The 14074-nt window shown below is 39.6% G+C and overlaps 1 protein-coding gene across 2 annotated transcripts in view; it reads right to left on the bottom strand.

The window, feature by feature from the left end:
• The window catches only part of myo3b (myosin IIIB), a gene marked incomplete at its 3' end in the record, with an annotated part of 73069 nt that overhangs the window by 58242 nt on the left and 753 nt on the right, over positions 1-14074 (bottom strand). Inside the window, exons 3-8 of one of the 2 annotated variants that reach the window (XM_084361573.1) lie at positions 7207-7390; positions 4855-4989; positions 3552-3656; positions 3186-3285; positions 2481-2557; positions 1629-1774 (exon numbers count right to left, since the gene is read on the bottom strand). In XM_084361573.1, the coding sequence (XP_084217699.1) occupies positions 1629-1774; positions 2481-2557; positions 3186-3285; positions 3552-3656; positions 4855-4989; positions 7207-7390 (747 nt within the window). Of the gene's footprint in view, positions 1-1624; positions 1775-2480; positions 2558-3185; positions 3286-3551; positions 3657-4854; positions 4990-7206; positions 7391-14074 lie in introns of those variants that run through there. The other variant, XM_084361574.1, reaches the window with a different exon arrangement.

Genomic DNA, 14074 nt, shown 5'->3' with positions numbered 1-14074 from the left:
CTGAAACATACAAGAAAATGTATAACATAAACCACTAAAGTGTATTTTCATCTTGTATATCATGAATTGTATATTCCTTGTTTACTATCTAGATGTTTTTCAAGGAGGAAGAATGATAAGGTGGATGATATACACGAGATTAACTACATGACAGTGAACCCTTTAGCCTGGAAACACATAACACTGCACAACTGTAAAATATCAGAATGATGAAAATGCTTATTGCATATCTTAGTGCTTGCATGGTTTAATAAAACATGTACCACCCAAGGACGATACTTCTCTGGTAATGGTTTGTGACGTGTTAAATAGGAAAAATCCAGAACTTTGTGATCATCAAAAACCTGGGAAGATAAATCTCTCTGATTTCATCATGAATCACTCTCGCCGCCACTAAAGACCCAAAGGTGAAACACATTTCCCTATTTAGAAAGTAATTCACACAGGAGTCATAATTTACGCCACGTTTTCCTCGTGATTTTGTCCGCCGCGCTGCAATGATGGGAAAATATATTTGAGATAAATGACATGTTAACAGAATGATTTCATGGTTCGACGCGTTTGCTGTGATTTATACCGCAACCGCCAAGCCTTTAAGGTCCCTATTCATCCCAAAAGGGCAAAATATATATTTTGATTGGAGCAGAGACGGAGGGATGTCAGTTAAAGATATATGTCCAATACTATCAACATCCTAGTTATCCCTAAAGTCAAAGGGTCTTAGAAATCTGCTGTAATGAAATAGGATTGGACACTGACATGGGAAATGCATATGCCCCCTCTTATTATAGCTGCCGTTTGATATGAAACCCACTTGACAGAAACCACTCGACCAGTTCCAGGTTGCTTTTTTAAAATTTTCCCAAACAGAAGCTACATTCCACCAAAAAAGTGATGTCTGAGTAAAAATTAGCAGCATTCATTTTCCCGCGGCCTCCCGCTCTTAGCCGTCTTGTAATCATTTCTAAATTCTGGTTGAGTTTGGTGCTGATGAAATGCTGCGTTAGCTCCATAATTCCTGCCACACGAGCCATCCATATTCCTCCTCTGGCTTGGCAGGGAGGAGATAACATTGTGACGGGGAGGAGGTGACAGCCTCATCTCAATGTGAATGGAGCTAATCACCAATGCAAATTGCAATCAGAAGGGCATATCTCTACCTAACTGAGAGATAATTGCGCGATTGTGCTGATAACAAAAGGTCAACCGCGTGTAGCCACTAAAGCTCTCAAATGATCATCAGACACACACCGTCTCCAGCAGTGAATATTTTTACAGATTGAATCGCTGCATTAATTTTAAGGCCAAACACTGCTACGTCTTTTTGATGATAAAGATTTTAAACACTGATTATTCAGCAGATGCTGCCTGTCAGATTGGGAACATTAAAATGCAACAGCAACAAGACACATGACTCAAACCACAAATATCCAGCTTTTCTACAATTCAAGTTGTAATAAAATAAATCAATTTGTCAAGAGAGCCGCTGTGATTGTTTTCCTTTCACCATCTCTACTGTCAGATTCAGTTTGCCATTGTCCTCCCTGACATAATGGAAAGCAGTGTTCCAGTGTCCTTGTGTGTGCAGCCTCCAGCTGTGTGGTAGGAGCGCCCTCTAGTGGACTCACCTCGGGATCTTGAAGAGGGCTTTGACTGGATGCATCTCAGCCAGCGGGGGATCTCCGTCTGCCAGCTCGATGGCTGTGATGCCGAGAGACCACACATCACAGCGGGCATCATACGAGTAGTCGTACTGCTGCTCACAGGCTATGACCTGGCAATATAACACAACAGTGACCATCCGAACAGCTCATTTAGGCTGTTACTGAGTCCTAACATCCAGTTTTTCCTCAATACACATGAGGAAATCTGCCAGTGAGGTGAGATTAATTCACTTTCTACCTGAACATTGTGCCAGATTCTTGAAATAAAGCACTTTATTAATATAACAGAGTAATAACTTAAAGGATATTATGCTCAAAAGGATCATAAAGCAGAATTTTATACTCACTCCTACTTACTGCCCTAAAATCTGGCAGAATTACAAACATCTATATTTATGGACTGTTTAAACACTGAAAGGTGGGTCAGTTCATTTGCCGGTGCTATGAGCCTCTCTTTCCCACAGTCAATAATTATAACTGACACTACATTTTACAGCTGAGTTTATTCTAATTGCCCCTGAGGTCCCTCCCTACCAGCCCAATCACCGCACCTCATTTCTGCCAAGGAGCAAGCCGAGGGGCCACCGACTCCCAGCTATTAACCTTGAGGCGACCTCAGGAGCTGCGCTCGTGGAGGGGAATACACAATGACACCGGGGAGAGTCTCACAGAAATAACTGAGCTGCTCTCCCTCCCTCTTTGTGGTGCATTTAACAGATTTTGCTCGTTTAAAATGTTCCATTAGGCGCTAAAACACGTGTATGCATTATTACAGATGTAGAACATGTGTGTGTTAACTGAAACGCAGACTCTGACCTCAGGAGCCATCCAAAACGGAGTCCCGACTGATGTGTTCCTCCGCAATCGTGCACTGGTCAATTGAGCTGAAACACCTACAAAAGAAAAAAAAAAAGAGTAATCTTTTACTAATTAAAGTCTAGATATTCGTATGTTTATCCGAGTGAATTTTCTGCAGATAAAAACATAATTTATGACAGAGAATAAATGTTTGAATTAATCAATAAATCCTGGCATATAATTTAGTGTGGCAACCTGCCAAGCCGTAATAATAACGGGCTATAATCATTTCAAATTATGTAGGACAGATTTTTATCAGCATGGGTCCACTTCATCTCCGTGACACAGAGGACATAAACATGCCTAGGGGTGACTCAAAGTCATTTGCCATAACAGCTTTCTTTTAATATGCAAAGGATCAAATAATGCAATTTAAATGAGCAATAATAGCCTCGGGTTAAGGCTACGCTCCATGAAATAAAAAGATGTTATGGTGTGGAGCACATAAAATGGGTTATCCTGTGCTTGTGTTTGCCTTCACAAACAATGTTGCAGGATTGTGCTGCTGACACTTTCATAGATCAGTCAAATACCAAAAATGACACATTTATCTTACAGTGCACGTCAGAGAAAAGATGAACCTGACATTCTCAGACCTTGATGCATTTGTCCCCTTCTAGTAAAAAATGAATTGGTTAAATCGCCTTTTATAAAGATCATTACCAAAGTCAACCAGTTTGACTCCTCCCTCAGTTGTCAGGAGGATGTTGTTGCCCTTGACGTCACGATGGATTATCCGGTTGTTGTGTAAATGCTGAAGACCCTTTAAAGTTAGAGGGCAGGAAGGTGCTCGGCATGAATCACAGTCACATTATTAGTCATTTGTCATTAGTATAAATGAGAAAATGATGCATCAAAGGTTGAGCAGTGCAAACTATATAAAAGAACTCCCACAGCTGTTCAGAAGGAGAGACATCCATTACCGCCTGCCACACTTCCCCTGCTGAAAATAAATCCACAGCAAGCTCTCTGCCTGTTTGCATCCCACCTCCTCCCGAACATTAGCAGCTTTGCAGCGGGCCATCTTACCAACAGGGCACTGTATAAGATGTATGAGATAACGGGCTCCTGCAGACGCTGGCCTCGGATGAGCAGGCCTTTGATGAGTTCTGTGACAGAGCCGCCGTTGCACAGCTGGGAGGGAGACAGAGAAACTCCAGTGACTCGTCCATCACTCACCACTCTAGATGATGATTCATGGGGAGAGGGAGCCCACACACATACACACACACACACACACAAGACCGGGGAAAGCAATGCAGCATCACATGGCAGCATGGTAGCATCAACAGTCATGTAGGTGGGCCGCTGTGACAAACTGAAGCCCATTTTAATATTGCTTAATCATTAAAGGGTTTCACTTAAGCAACCAAATCTTTAGAGTTTCATACTTTTTAGGCTCACAGACACAATTAAAGCTGTATCTGGATAGAAAGAGTTAAAGGACACAGTTATGTTTACTTTCAGTTCCACTCAACAAAACTCGTATGTAAACACTTCATCTTCCTCACAAGGTATTTGCAAAGCTGATTTTATTCTTGGTCATTTACATCCACACTCAATGGCTAGCAGTGTTCTTTGTCGCCATTTGCTAGCACATTGCTAGATTTCATATCATATCATATCATATCATATCATATCAAAATGCAGGCCTAGCTAGCAAAAGATGAAATAATTCCTCAAAGCTTACTCTCCTTCTTCTTCCCTGTTTGTTATAACTGTCATGCTCAAAACCTTTGCACTACTGCCCTCTTCAGTTTCCGATATGTGTCAGGTGAACCACATGCTCGTGTCTGTATTAGAGCCCAAACTAAAAATGACACGGGTGCTCAGCCATCAAAACGTTGCTCTCCATAGTTTTTCATTTTCTTGTAGGCTGGGGGTTTATTTAATTTTGTTTTTGCCAAAACGATCAGGGGAGAGTGACGTTTGCGCACTGATGTCATTTTCAGTCAAAAAGGAAGCTGCGTCAACAACTTTTCCACATTGATCAAAGAAATACATTGATTTAGTAGTGTTATATTTCTATGTATTGACTTACATTGAAATATGCTTACATGCTGTCTTACAGAGAGTTAGCTAGATCAGAAGATCAATACTACTCATTTATCTGTCAGTTTGCAGCCAACAGCCGGGCAGTTAGCTGAGCAAAGACAGCCTGGCTCTGTACCACTGTTTTTACCGGCAGGCTGTTATCCTGCTTCCACCCTCTCTGCTAAGCTAAGTGGCTGCTGGCGATCGCTCAACTTTAAAATGCTAAACTCTAGTTTGTATGGATGTAAAACAAAGATGCATCTGAAAAAAACAGACCGCAGGTAGGTGAAGAGCTTACCTCAAGTACCAGCCAAAGTTGTCCACCTGCTTGGTTGTCTGACTTGTAGAACATCCCAAAAAACTTCACCACATTAGGGTGGTTGGACAGGGACCTCAAGATGTTGTATTCTGCCTCGATCTCCTCATCCACATCCTTTAATCAACAACAGACAACAGGCACAGTTAGAACATAATGTTATATATATATATGATATGTGGTAATGCAAATGAGAAGCAAATAAATGTAATGTAATAAAAATAACATATATGCACAAATATTTCAGGTTGTGTTTCATTCACATTCTGAGGTTGACTATAACGAGACTTCTCAAGATAGGGTTATAAACTCAGTAACAAAGGAAGGGACAGCACGTACTAAACTATTTCTGGAAGTGCTTTTCTATCCAAGTAAATCTCAGAGGAAGGGAAGAGTAACAGTCAGAGAGGCAGAATTTCTCTTCTTGGATGTCTGAGTGATAGTGTCAGCAGTCTAATCAGGGAGAGGGATGAGAGAGGAGGCAGCTTCATCTTCATGGCCATCAGGGGAGCATCATGGTGAATAGCACTGCCAGGATGGGGATTGTTCCATTGACACAATCACAGGAATGTCTCAGACCAAGTCTCACTAGCACAATGCAGTGCCAATGCAGAGACTACAGCATCCTTATCACTCAGACAAATGAACGGATATACTGGGAGGGTAGAGCCAATGCAGGAGCTACACTTTCTGGTAAGGGTGCGTTAGACTTAACATGACAGGAAATAAATGAAAAGGGGAGATGTTGATATATATCACAGGAGCAACTACAAGTACAACTGCATCAAGATGAAGAGGAGGAAAAAGTACTGGCAACTTACTCTGTTTGAATGGCTCACATGCTGAGACAAGTCACAGTTATAAAGAAAAACACAATCGTTATAGTCTTTGCTTTTTACTCTCCTGTCACAATATTGTGAGCTCTTGCAGTCATGAAAAAACTGTCAACATAGATGGTTGTGGGGAACTCCCTCCTCAACAGCACTGACAATAAAGGCTTACAGTGAGGAGGCACACAGACTGATGTCGGATCAGTGCTTGAATGATCTTATTTATCCAGCAAAACAGTACACACACTTAAAACTGTCCATCAAGTGGTCCATTAAAGTTAACTAAATTTTAGCAGTTTTATTACATATTTTCATATAACATGCATTCCCGTAGGGTCACAAAACAAACAGAATATTAGACAATTAACAAGTTACAGCCTCAATTAAAACAATTTCAGGTAAGTAAAGGACCCTAACTGAAAATAGTCTTTAGTATTTGTTCAGTTACAGAGAGAGAGGTAGTAAGTATTTTGATTTCTAGGTGATTTTACACAAACCAACAAGCTGTCCCCAAATCTTAAGTTTCTCTCTTGCCTTAAAGGTTCAATGTGTCAGAATTTTAGTTGCCCCACCCTGTCTTAGTCCAAATCTCCTATGCTAGCAATGTAAACACCAACAGTCCCCTGACCCCTAGTGGCTAGCTGCATAGCTAACTGAGCTAACTAGCTAACAGCGGCTCCAGTTAGCGGTTGACATGGTGACATGCTGTTTTAGCTACTTTAGCAGAAAACAACTAAGATTTTACTGCCATGCAAGAGTCTCTGTAAGGCTCAACTTATTCACAGCAGTTCTTTGAGGTAAATGCAAATGCAAACTCTACGGTTGCTTAGCTAGCTGCCAAAGATTGATGGAGAGTAATGAACAGATTAACATTTTCACCTGCTGCTGATGCTAACTTTAGATGAAAAAACAATATTTCAACACAAAATCATCAACTATTTTCATATTTTCCTCTAATTTGTGCCTTTTGTTTTATAAATTACTTGATATTTTTAATACAATTCTGGCCTCTAAAAATGAATCAAATAAAACGAGAGAAAAAAAAATCTGATTTCAGTCTTTATATACATATATTCAGCCTTACAACAACTGATTACGGGTCACTGCAGTTTGGCTATGATCCAAAAAGGTTGAAAACCACTGCATTAAATGACTATATGAATATATAATAGGATGTATGTAAACTACAGAGGACTACTTTAGAGCAATACATTATATAATGAATCTCTAGCTGGTTCTCCTCTCCCACTACAGTTAGCATTAGTTCAAGGTCTACAAGCTGATGGTCATTATGCTGTCAAGCAAATATGTAGTTATTTTGAACATTGGCTATCAATTCAAATACCTGCACATGAATCTGTCAGCTTTAACAGACACCATATACAGACACTAATGGTTTATGTAACAGACAGGCAACTGAAAACAGACAGACAACATGCAGTAGCCACAGTGACGCTGGATTCTGTAAAATGTTCCACAGTAAACAAGCTTTTATCTGACTTACATTGATTGGATCCAGCACTTTGACCGCTGCCTGACTCCCATCCTTCTTGTTGGTCACTCTGTAGACTTTGCCATACGTTCCTTTACCAATGGTCTCCACTATATCCCAGTTACCCGATGGATCGCCTAGGTTCTCCATGCCAATCATGCTGGACTTGTAAGGATACAGTCCATACAGTGACCTCCTGGAGGATGAAGACAATATGAGGTGCAAAACTTTTGGTGGAATCAACCTTACAAAATATAAATGTTGTTATATCAATGGCAAATCCAAAATAAAAAATGAATTCTTGATTGAAATACCTCTGTATTCTATCAAAACAAAAGAAAAATAAACAAAAGACGTTTGCTGAGTGTGTCTGCCAGCTCTGAAGGAGAGAGTCGGGTGCAGAGCGAGACCTCCAGGAGGAATAAACACTCCGACTTTCATCGGATTATTCTCTGATCCAGAGCTGTTTACCAACATGGGGGAACTCAGAGATTAATTTTTAGCTTTTGGGACTAAAAAATTTAATTATCCTCACTCCTGTTTATCAACCTGACTACAGCAGTGATCCGCGGCGGTGACCTCCACTGTCTGGTGTTAACGTACAGTAATGATGACTGCTGACTGGAGCTGGAGGGGAAATATATTTTAGCCATCATTGTTGATGAAAATCTACCTGACATGAGTTAGACACAAACATTCATGTAGAAAGTAATTTTTTAAGTTTTATTCACATTTCCTTTAGTCTCATTCCACTCTGACTCTCCCAGAAATTATAGCAACTGGCGGCAAAAGGAGACACAAGGTTACGCAGTAAAACTGTTCATTTTTCTCGGTTTGAACCCTTTTAGAAACATCTGGGATTAAGTACACAGCTCAACAAAATACACATCAAAGGCCAAGTCATTTTAAGACATCTTCATGCAGAATTCCTACATATTATAACTTTAAGTGGAAACTTACTAGAATCTGAGAGAAATCCTTTACTTTGTCCTACAAAAAGAAAGCTTCTTGTTGAGCCTCAAAACAGACCAGACAGACTTTGCAGCAAGAGAGAAAAACACATCTCCCTGTTAACATCAGAGAAGCAAGTAATTAAAATAAAAAAGTACGATCTCTGTAGAGCTGTGCGTGTATAGCTCAGAGCATTGCATTAATTCCCAAGGGCCTTCTCATTCAGCTCAGTGACTATATCCGCCATGGGAGCCACTTAACAGGTTTAAAGCAGCAGAAATCAAAGCAAAAACAAAGCAGACAGCTATAGGTGGAGACGACAGCACTCTACTTACATGGCAAGTGTTATTTTCTTCTGACTCATCGGGCCTGAGAAAAACTACAACTAAACAGTCTCTGGTGATCATAATATAACAACACCAACAGCAACAGCAATTGCTTCCTCAAGAGGACGGGCAACAAGTGGCACTTGACAGAGACACTGAATTAGCTCTCTCCACGGGGACCTTGTCACTGCCCACTACTAAGAAGTGCAATCTCCTCAAGATCAATTGGATTGGACAGAGATTAACTTGACAAGTGCCGTCCTCAATGAGCTGTGCACCGACAGCACACCTCCACACAAACTGTTTTGTAAAATGATTATTATGTAAAGTGTGTTATAAGGTGATTTACATGTCTTCAGCCTATAAGAACTGATGATCAGCAGTGATGCAAAAGCCTGAAATAAATCATCCTTTTAAATCTACAAGTGATGCTTCTGTGACCAAATACATGTCAGACCAATGATGCAAGGCATTAAGTGTCAAAACAGCTGAAACAGAATAACATGATGGATTAGGAAGTGGTGCTGCCATGTTGGGATACATGCATCCTTTTTTTGCAAAATGACACACATTCCAGATATAAACATGATGGAGAGGAATGTTTGCGTACGATCTCACGACCGCTCCACTTGTCATAAACGTGTTGTGCATCACAGAGGCTGTGTGACCCTGAGGGAGCGAAGTCGAGATCCGCAGATTGATGCGAAAAATGTGAATTATATTTAACCCTCAGGAGCTGCGGCAACTCACGTGTGAGCACAGATTTATGAATTGTTGTGCATGCAGGTTGAGCAATGGCATCCGGGTAGATATTAGATGGATATACTGCTATTCTGTGGAGACATTCAAATATGCAGCACTGAGTTCTAACTGATATCCTTCACTGTGTCCTTCAGGGAGCCGCGTGTGATTGAAGCACCGGCTAAAGTAGCTTTTGTAATACAGTGATTTTTGTCATGAAAAGGGAGACACTACAGGTGAAAACATATTTTTTTCAAATGACCTTTTTTATGTTATTTTTAAGATTTTGCACGACCAAACTACAAACAAAAGATGCAATATGTAAGAAATGGCCACATGTCGAACTCATTCTCAAAACAAACAGGGGAAGCACAACACTAGAGTAACTGCTAACTGCAGCTGCCGTTAGCTAGTTAGCTCAGTTAGCTGTGCAGCTAGCAGTCCAGACTGGGAGCTCGGAGCACAGGAGCTTTGGATGAAGACAGATCGTCGCTAGCTGGTTAGCATGCTAACTTCAGTAGATATCCCTGCAACAAAATACAAGGATGTAATGATGTCAAAGATGTTATGTCTTCACATTTTGAGGGGTTTATTCTAATTCAGATTTATGTCCTGGAATGTTTTGCAAATTAGTGCAAATGTAATAATATAGACTAATTTGTTACATGACTTAGATGAAAGCCATATGTGAACATTTGTATTTGCAAACACTGGAGCAAAACTGGCTATGTAACCAAAATTGCATTGAAAAAGTTACACAGTGCGCCTTTAAATGATAATTACACACGTTAAGTACCTGAATCACTTACCTACAAGTATTGTTTTATCTCCATTCTAATAATCCATCATTGATTGTTCTGAAGGTAATCGGCCACCTTAAACTGTTTGTGAATAATGCATCACACCTGCCTTATTAATCAACAAGATCCAAACCTGTTTACGTGCCATTTATAACTGTCGCTTTGTTTTGTAACATGCGTCTCACCTGCTCTGCATCTACATCGTGCTTTGAACACATCACCAGTCACCTGTCGCCAAGGCACCTTCACCAACTTCTGTAACAGATGGCTCGTATACTGTGACTCTAACGACCGGCTAAAATAGCAACATTTTCCTGCAGTTTCAGAAACAGCCTCAAAAAGTCAAAAGTAAAAGCTGTTAAAGTAAAACACAACAACTTTAACATCAAAGTGTGCATCAGTCAAGCATAAATAATCTCACCTACTGTTTGAACATCACTCATGAAAAGACTTCATAGCAAGAGTTTACAACCATCACACACAAAGTGGTCATTTACTTGTCTTCATCTACTCATTATTCAAAATAGCGGTCAAAAATCATCGAAGCTCAGATCATAAAGCCAAAAGTGACGCATACCTGTTTCTGTGAAAGTGTTTGTCTCTCCTGCACACAGAAAAACCCCACACTAATTCATGCTAATCTATAGGGATTAATAATTCACCAGTAATCTGCAACCTGATCTGCAACACCGTTAAATATTCAGGTGGCAGATGTGTCCGCTCATAATGGTGGCTGATATGAAGCATCTCAGGTTGCACACATGTAACCAGGAAGTGCCTGCTAGTTGCTAAGTCACATAAATTGCTGCCTGTGTCCTCTCTGTACATTATGTTCTTTACACATCCAGCTGCTTGTACTTCATCCAGCAGCTTCTTCTCAGGTTTCTTGTGTGCCAGTGACAACAATGTCATCAGCATCTCTGCAGAAATGCTACAAGCTTTGGTGGGAATGTTGCATAAGGATTTCACTGACCATAAAGTCAAATTTAAGTCCAGAACTGTGCAGGTGATTCCAATGTCCAGTTTAAAATTATCTATATCTCTATCTACATGCTGTTGATTAAAAACAGGACATTATTCCACCTGAAAAAACATGACACTGGATGTTGCTGTTGCCATGAGTTTAAAGCCCCGGGGATCTAATGAGGTGAAAGACAGTCACGCCTGCTGGAAAGAGGAGGAGAGCTAGCAAGGGGATATGGCATCATTTTAAGGGATCACAAACAGAAAAGTTTGGGAACTTAACTAGAGATTATGACAGGCTTCTTCATTTTTTTCTAGACTTCTGTTTTACTGATGTGTTTGCTGACCCTTGATAGCCTTACTAGCATCAGAGCGCTTTCGTTTGTTTATTGTTCCTACACCACTGCCTGTATACAGAGGTCTGAAAAGTGAAGCCAATATGGAAGTCGAAACTTCACCGGTTTCAAATATAAGTCCCAATTGTATTTAAGCTTATGAGAAAATGACCCTACTTCTCACTTGATTAATTACCACAGTAAACAGTAAATTTAATTAATCTAATCATTTATATATAATATACAATAAAGCAGTTTATGCTTTCATTTGTGGCTACCTTGGGATTGACAAGTCATTATCAGTGTGTCCTTGAGCTCTACATGAGATCATATCAGGATATCATCCCCAGCTACACCTTCTTGTCCAAATATGGTCACTTCTAGCTTAAAAAAAAGAAAGAAGACACAAGATCGTGACGGCCATAACTTTGATGTGTGATGTGACGGTGGGTTTACACTTCTGTGACTAATTAGATTTATCTATCTTTAGTTCCCACAAGAACTCTGTGTCCCCTCAGCTTGGAAACCATTGTTTGATTGTAACTGACAAAAGCAGATGTTAAGCCGTGTTTTAAATATTTACGATACTACGTTGTTCCATGTCAGAGGCGTACCATCATTTGTTGACCTGCCGTCAAAGTTTTTTTTCTTTTCTTGGTGTCACAAAGCAAAGAGAAAACCCAAACACTGCTATTTTAAATGAACAGCAGATACGTCATTGCTGCTTTCGAACAGGACACCATTGGTCCTCAATGCCCAGGTCAGGTTACCCTTTGTTTACCAAACTGTGTCAGCATACCTGAAAAGGGACATCGTATCTGGTGTATAAAATGCCGGTCAGTGCTTCTCTGTGACACAGTAAAATAGTTTTTTAAACTATACATAAAAACTGTACATGTTTACAGTTACATAGTAAATGCAGTTGCTTCTTGGGCATGATAATATGTCCCCCCAACATTTGCATTTACGGTGCATCTACATAATTCCCAGTTTCAGTGATGGTTGGAGTTGGTAACGGCTTTAAATGATGTGAACAGCTGCAGCACATGGACTGTCTTTGTCACCAGAAACAGTGCAAAGTAAAAGTGAGTAATCTAATTTTCTGCTTCCATCAAACTCTCACAATCCCACCCTCTTTGGTTAAAGCCTTACGGGAACACCACTTGGTAAACCCTTTGGTAAGTCTGTGGAGAGAAAAAAAAACTCCCGACTATAATCCCTTTTAAGGGGATATGAAGAGGCTTTGCAGTAAACCTCCACTAGCCACGAGTCAGGCCGAAGGCACGGTGCCCTTGTTCTCACCCTTGACGACAAAAGCCTCACGCGACCAGAAATAAACACTTTTTTTCCCCAAGTTTAAGCCCCCTAAGCTCAGCAGTGGACCTGCATGATTAATAATCTCAAAGCAACAACATTGGATCACAAAACATCAACATTTTATCATTCACAAAAATATTTAATACTGTTTCCTGCAAAATTCTTACCTCTAATTACAGATTTCTATCTTTATAAATCACTAAATCACATGTTCAGTCCTTAAGAATATAAAAACTAAAGGTAAATCTAAATTTTAATGTTAATTTTAATGAATCAACATAATAAAATCTCCTTATTTTAACTGCAGTGATTTCCAGATAATTACATCACCAACACTGAAACATACTTAAAATCTATTTGATGATTACTGTCAATATTTTGGATGTATATGAAGTGTCTGTTACATTAATGTTAAATGGTAATATGAAATGTTTTAGAGGTGTATGAAAATATTGATACACTTAAGTATTGCGGCATTGTGTTTTGTAATATTAAATCAATTCTATAAAAGACTTGTGGTGCAGTTTGGGTTTATGCATTTTCTGCATGTTTTGAAAAGGAAATCTGTAGCATTAGCTGCTAGCCACTGTACATATGATAGATTATCCTGTGGGACCACTAGTGTGTGGAATTTAAAAAGAAATCATTTGTTTTAAAACTAATATGGATACATATCAAACACCATGTTTTGGTCATCCAACCTTTGAATATTAGCCTACCTGATGAAGGCTGGATGACCAAAACATGGTGTTGAATAAAGCTGATGAATAGCTCTCCAGGTAAAGTACACGCCTCATTCTGCTGTTGAGGTTTGAGATCTGAATCCTCCGTGTAGCTTTTGCTGCATGACGTCAAATTTGGCCGTCGTAAAAACATTTTGAACCACCAGAGGTTCTTCAGACGTCTCTAACTGAAGTTAAAAAGATGTCTAAAATAACATGGTAAAACTGGAATTTTGAACCCTGAACGGATGGCACTTTTATGGAAGAGTATTAAGGCCAGGGGTGTGAAAAAAAATGAGAGGAGGAAGTTTTTTTTTTCATTATGCACATCAAGAAAAAGGTAAAAATGTCGAGAATAAAGTCAACTCAAATCCTGTTAGGGGAGCGACTGACAGCTATGCAAGCTGCCCGAGCCTACGGTCTCTGCCATTACTAACGTTCAATGTGTAGTGTTACAATCTCTTCAAAGTCCTGATGCTGACAACTACACTATATTTATGAGCTAAAAGACAAATCATTACTGTGTTATAATAGCGGATAAAGGTACAGTAGCACCAATTCATCTACACAAGGCATTTTGTTGAGGCAATCATCATATGTGCTGTTTTTGATGTCAAGTTTATTCTTGACATTTCGACTTTATTCCGGACATTTTTCTTTAAGTGCAAAATAAAAAAAAATAAAAAAAACTTTCTCCTGGTTTTTTTTTTTGTTGTTATTTTGTT

Source organism: Pagrus pagrus, assembly GCF_965226575.1.
Source record: "Pagrus pagrus genome assembly, chromosome: 9".
Lineage (NCBI taxonomy): Eukaryota > Metazoa > Chordata > Actinopteri > Spariformes > Sparidae > Pagrus > Pagrus pagrus.
Note: the sequence above shows the minus strand (reverse complement) of the source record. Positions and strands in the feature narration are given on the sequence as shown.